This window comes from Apis dorsata, unplaced genomic scaffold (assembly GCF_000469605.1).
Source record: "Apis dorsata unplaced genomic scaffold, Apis dorsata 1.3 scaffold_217, whole genome shotgun sequence".
Classification (NCBI taxonomy): Eukaryota; Metazoa; Arthropoda; class Insecta; order Hymenoptera; family Apidae; genus Apis; species Apis dorsata.
This window is the reverse complement of record NW_006263500.1, coordinates 444,778-450,306: the sequence shown is the minus strand read 5'-3', so window position 1 is coordinate 450,306 and position 5,529 is coordinate 444,778. Positions and strand designations below refer to the sequence as shown.

Here is a 5,529-nt window from a genome sequence, read left to right as displayed (position 1 = left end):
TTTTTATTAATTTTAACTATTATAATATTTTTATTAAATTAAATCCTGATAAAATTTTATGATTATTAACAAAAATTAAATTAAAATTTTATTTTAAATTAAAATTAAATTAAATTTTATTTTTATTATTTTATTTTATTTGATTTCTTTTTAATTTCAAATGTTCTGGAATGTTAATGAAACTAAGATTATCGTGTATATTTTTGTATAAGTTTCTCATATTTGTCAAAATGATTAGATGAATTATTTTCAATATAGAAATAAACATTTATAGATCGATAGAGAAAAAACGAATTTTCAAAAATGCATATCCAAATTTAATACATAATAAATAAAATATTCACTGTTTCAATCAGAAATTATTTAAATTATTTTTGATCGATCTATAAAATCGTCATATATATATTTTAATAAATTTTGCCTACCGCAAGAAAGTAATAACTAGGCATGCACATACCCATCATACATTTCAACAATTCCACGAAGTATATTGGACACGTTATACGTTCGATACGTGCTACGAGACTGCGATCAATGCACAATTAGAAAAATTTGTGAAAAAAAATATCAAAACGAATATATTAATATATATATATATATATATGTATATATTACCTCAGGATTCTCAGATGATGTTCGACGATTACACCTATTTTGTTGATATGATTATCCTTATTCTCTTTTTGCAGGCGATCCACGAATTCGTTAACCCATATTATCATTATATTCAACTGACCAAGAGCATGGCATGTAAAGATAGTTGCAAGAGTGAAAGAGGCGCTGGCACTCGAACTCACGACAAATGCTGATAGAAACTGAGTACCAAGCATGATATCATGAATCGTTGGATCGGTATCAAATGGAATCTTATAAGCAGGACAAGGTAAGCTGTACAATTCCACGGTTTTATTGTCAACATGTATGGATCGTTTGAATATTCCGAATATGAAACACGTAAAAAAAATGACAATTTGCATAAAAATTGCGCAGAAAACTGCAACATAACGGCCGATTTTTGCATTCCTCAGCATCACTTGTTGATCTTGCGTTCTTGTTATCAATTTCCAATCGGCTCGTAAATGTTCTATGCAATGAAGTATGTCATTTTTACGTAACAATAATATGGCATAATTGAACCCATCGACACACCAATGAGACAAAGGACCGAATATTTTCAATTTTACATAGATATCTTGTTTTACGAAAAGTATGTAAAGTATACCAGGTATTATCGTAAATAATATTATGCACCAACAAATTACAATCAAAATTTGCGATATGATTCTCTCCATCTTCGTGGTAGAAGATGAGGCAGGCCATGCGCCTAATGGTTTTAAATACCATCTACTCAGTTTTATACTATATTCGCTGAAATTATCAAATTTCTGTTTGGCCACATTAATGTCGTTTGTCATCACGTTCTCTCCCTGATTTCCTTGACAAAGTCGCGGAGACAACTGAATCGAGAATTGGTTTGTCGAACTATGTTCTCCAACGCTTGCGCAAAGGATGCGCATCGATCGATTCGTCTAGTCAGTTGTTTTTTCAATCATAGTGAATATGTTAACAGTATAGGTACATTTCAAGTTGTCGACAGTAGCTGAAATGAATTGGGTAATATGCACCGTGCTATGGACTAATAAAGAATTAAATAAATAAAGAATAAATCAGCAATAAATTCATAAAAAATTAAAATTATTTTAAACATTTGAAATATGATCTAGAATATGATATGCTATATGGAATATTTTGAAATCGTAAATATATCATTTTATCACAAGAAATTCAATCCGTACATTGCTAGTGCAGTTGAAGTCTCCTCCTCAACCACCAGTTGATTCAATTCGTAGAGTATATACGTATGTATACATATATATATAGTGAAGAGGTAAGGTATATATAGTGAAGTGTAAATATTCAATATCTTTAGAAATATTTACTTATTTATAATTATTATTTTATAAAAAAATTTAATTTAAAAATTGAAAATTAAAAAGAAAATTAATTCTGTATAAATATAAATAAAAAAATATTTGTTGAATTTTTAATTTCACATAAATTTATTTAAATTAAAAAATTATAAAGTTTAATATCTAAGTATATGTTGAGTACATGTTTACATCATTGTAATTTGACGTAACACATTTAAGTAAGCGAAAACTGATTTTACTATCTGGAATGGCAAATTATTCCATAAATTTCTTTATAAATTGCATAAAAATTTTTTTTTCAGTAAAAGAATTATGGAAACATACCTTACCAAATGTAAGCACTGACATATTAGTCATCTTTCCAGCAGTCATATTTATATTTATACTAGATCGTTTAATGATCATCATCAAATTAAGAATATTTTTATCAGATAATTCGTACCAATTTGTCATGTAAACTATGTCACCGATTTTCTTACACTATGAAAAATTTGATTATTCGGTAAGTGATTGAATTAACTAATTATTTATTAAAATATATAAATTACCTCTTCTGTTATAATTTCACCGATATAACATACTAAAAAAATATTATAAGTCATAGATATAATTATCATAACATATACTGTCAGGTTTTGAACATTGTGTTCAGACCATTCCTAGGAAAACAAATATTTTTAATTCGACAAAATTATCCTTATATTTATCTTGTTCAAATTAATCGAATAATTTTTTTTATTATTTCAATGTAAAATGAATAAAAAATTGCATCTTATCATATATATTGTTGTTCCATAGATTGAAAAATTATGTAAATTTTCATTATTAGTGGTAATCTAAATAATTATGATGGCTATGGAAATATAGAAAATATTGAAAAATATTCTTTTACTATTTTATCATAATTCATTAAAAAAATTTAGCATTTACTCAATAGACCTATAAAATTATCGTACATACACATTTTAATTCATTTACCATAAGAATATAATATATAGGCATGCATATTCCCACCATACATTTAATCATTTCCATGAAACATATTGGACTCATCACATGTTCAATACGTGCTATGAAACTGTAAAAAATAAATAAGAGAAATTCTTTAAAAACAATCAAGAAAAAATGCAAAAACAATTACCTTAGAATTCTCAAATGATGTTCGATGATTATACCTATTTTATTAATATAGGCATTATTATTTAATTCCATTGACCGATTAACGTACTCATTGATCCATATCATCATCAGATTCAACTGACCAAGAGCATGGCTTGCACATACAGCAACAAAACTAAAAGCGCCAGCGGTGCTCGAACTACATATAAATGCGGACAATAATTGCGTACCCAATATAATATCGTGTGTTGGATTTGTATCAACTGGCATATTATAAGCTGGACAAGGTAAGTTGTATATGTTCACAGTCTCGTTGTCGACTTTAATAGTTTCTTTGAATGCTCCCAATGCAAGACAAGTACAAAAGACGCCACCTTGTAAGAAAACTGTACAGAAAACTGCGACGTAACGACCAATTTTCGCGTTTTTTAACATCACTTGTTGATCTTGCTTCTTTGTAATAATATTCCAATCGGCGCATATTTGTTTTATGCAATAATGTATATCATCTTTACATAGCAATAACACAGCATAATTGAATCCTCCAACTAACCAGTGGGTCAGAGGACCTAGAAATTTCAATTTCACGTAAATATTTTCTTTTTCTAAGAAAATGTGAAGCACACCCGGAATTAACGTGAATAACGAAGAGATCCAACAGATGACAATTAAAATTTTTGAAACAATTTTTTCGATTCTTGACTTATAAAGTGAGGCTGGCCATGCACCTATTGGTTTCAATATCCATCGATTGAATTGTATGCTGTATTCGGAAAGATTACCGAATTTCTTTTCGATTTTTATAAGATCATCTGCCATCGTGCAGTCACAACAAAATCGCGCATGCAACTGAATCGAGGATTCGGTGCGCTGTATTTATCCAACGCTTGCGCATACTTTGTCAAAGGATATGCGCCGATCGATTTGATACAGTTAATGAAACTTATGTGAGTATACATTTCAAATTGTTGATAGTAACGGTATGAATTCGAGAATATGTGTGCAGTAGAAACTAAATTGTACTTTCTTTATTAAATTAAATAATTTAATTTCTACTGTACACATAATCGAATTCATATAGTATTTTCGAAATTTATAACATGATTTGGAAATGTGATACGCTATGTCAGATAATGTCATTCTAGAAATGTGAACGAAGAAGATTTATTTTTTATTTAATATTTTTTTTAAACTTATTTTTTTTAAACTAAATTCTAATAAGTATTAATAAATATTCAAGATTTAAAGAAAAAAAAAAAAAAAAGATCAAAATAGTATATGACGTTAAGTGTTACTGTGATTTTAAGTGTTCATTTCAATTAAATCGGTGTAAGTAAATTATATAAATAGAAAAAATTTTTAATATTTTCTTCATGCAATTGTTTAGAATATGCTGATAGAAAATGTGTACTATTTATAATAATATCATAAAACTGCAAATTATAACTTTTTGAAATGGAGAAATGCAATATATAATTGATTATTATGGATGAAACAAAAATTTCTTATTTCATATTTCTTTTAAAATCATTCACAATATAATTAGTAATATGCAAAGTTTATTATTAAATGTATATTTGATACATATTATCCTTATGCTCAATATATGTGCACTTTACAATATAGTCATTTGGCGTAATATATTTAGATATACAAAAACAGTTTTTACAATCTGAAATTGTAAATATATTTGAATATTTTCGATAATGTATTTCAACTAATGATATATTTCATAAAAATTTGAAAAAATCAGACGTACATTACCAAATGTGATTACCGATATATCAATTATCTTTCCAGCAGTCATTTTATATTCTACGCTAGATCGTATAATAATCATAATCAGATTAAAAATATCTTTATCAGGTAAATGATACCAATTTGTCATGTAGACAATGTTACCAATTTCTTTACATCTTTCAGTTAATATTTCACCGATATAACATATTAAAAATGTGCTTAAAATCACATTCATTACTGCAAAAGTATATATACCGAGGACCCTAATATCACGTTCAGACCATTCCTAAGAGAAAATGAATAATTTTAATTAGATTGATTATTTGTTATTAATCTAATGATTTTCTTATTACTTGAATTTATGAAATTCATAAAAAATTATATATAGAATAGGATTCATTTAATTAATTTCAATTATCTTGGAATAATTAGGTAAAATGTTTTACATTTCCAAAAATAGATTAAACTTAATACTTAAAAAATTTCTAAAATTAAAAAATTAATAGAAATGAATCTTATTCTATATCAAATTGAATGATTCTATTAAAAGTAAAGAATTTAATATATTTATATTGTAAATCAGTGTCTTAAAAATTTATGTTTTAATATTTCTGTTTACAGTGATGAAATTTGCGGATCTGTGTAGTACATCAACGTGCGACAAATCAAATTATTTTCAACAAAAAAAAAAAAAAAACACAAAATTGATTATAGATTTTGAAAACGAAAATCTTAACAA

At 26.4% G+C, this 5,529-nt stretch overlaps 3 protein-coding genes and 1 long non-coding RNA gene across 6 annotated transcripts in view; 1 reads left to right on the top strand and 3 right to left on the bottom strand.

Annotated features, from left to right (window-relative positions):
- The window catches only part of LOC102674878, a 2,651-nt gene extending 1,070 nt beyond the window's left edge, over positions 1 to 1,581 (bottom strand). For both annotated transcript variants that reach the window (XM_031510226.1, XM_006615167.2), the window contains exons 1-2: positions 616 to 1,581; positions 426 to 525 (exon numbers count right to left, since the gene is read on the bottom strand). In XM_031510226.1, coding sequence (XP_031366086.1) covers positions 426 to 525; positions 616 to 1,517 — 1,002 coding nt within the window. In that variant the 5' untranslated portion in view covers positions 1,518 to 1,581. The remainder of the gene's footprint in view (positions 1 to 425; positions 526 to 615) is intronic.
- Positions 1,488 to 3,925, bottom strand: LOC102675005 (odorant receptor 22c-like). Of its 2 annotated transcripts, none has more exons than XM_006615171.2 (5): positions 3,073 to 3,925; positions 2,910 to 3,009; positions 2,480 to 2,590; positions 2,256 to 2,411; positions 1,488 to 1,600 (listed from the first exon to the last, which is right to left on the bottom strand). In XM_006615171.2, the coding sequence occupies exons 1-5, from the start codon at positions 3,867 to 3,869 to the stop codon at positions 1,583 to 1,585; spliced, it is 1,182 nt and encodes a 393-aa protein (XP_006615234.1). In that variant the 5' UTR covers positions 3,870 to 3,925; the 3' UTR covers positions 1,488 to 1,582. The 2 variants fall into 2 exon arrangements, with proteins under 2 accessions (XP_006615234.1, XP_006615233.1); XM_006615170.2 differs by lacking the exon at positions 1,488 to 1,600 and adding an exon at positions 2,043 to 2,173 and having other exon boundaries at positions 3,073 to 3,869.
- Positions 3,234 to 5,529, top strand: part of LOC116185566 — a 7,222-nt gene continuing 4,926 nt past the window's right edge. Inside the window, exons 1-2 of the long non-coding RNA XR_004150416.1 lie at positions 3,234 to 3,337; positions 3,661 to 3,997. This is a non-coding gene — a long non-coding RNA (uncharacterized LOC116185566). The remainder of the gene's footprint in view (positions 3,338 to 3,660; positions 3,998 to 5,529) is intronic.
- The window catches only part of LOC102675504 (odorant receptor 4-like), a 2,230-nt gene continuing 1,293 nt past the window's right edge, over positions 4,593 to 5,529 (bottom strand). Inside the window, exons 3-4 of the mRNA XM_006615173.2 lie at positions 4,810 to 5,076; positions 4,593 to 4,722 (exon numbers count right to left, since the gene is read on the bottom strand). Coding sequence (XP_006615236.1) covers positions 4,666 to 4,722; positions 4,810 to 5,076 — 324 coding nt within the window. The 3' untranslated portion in view covers positions 4,593 to 4,665. The remainder of the gene's footprint in view (positions 4,723 to 4,809; positions 5,077 to 5,529) is intronic.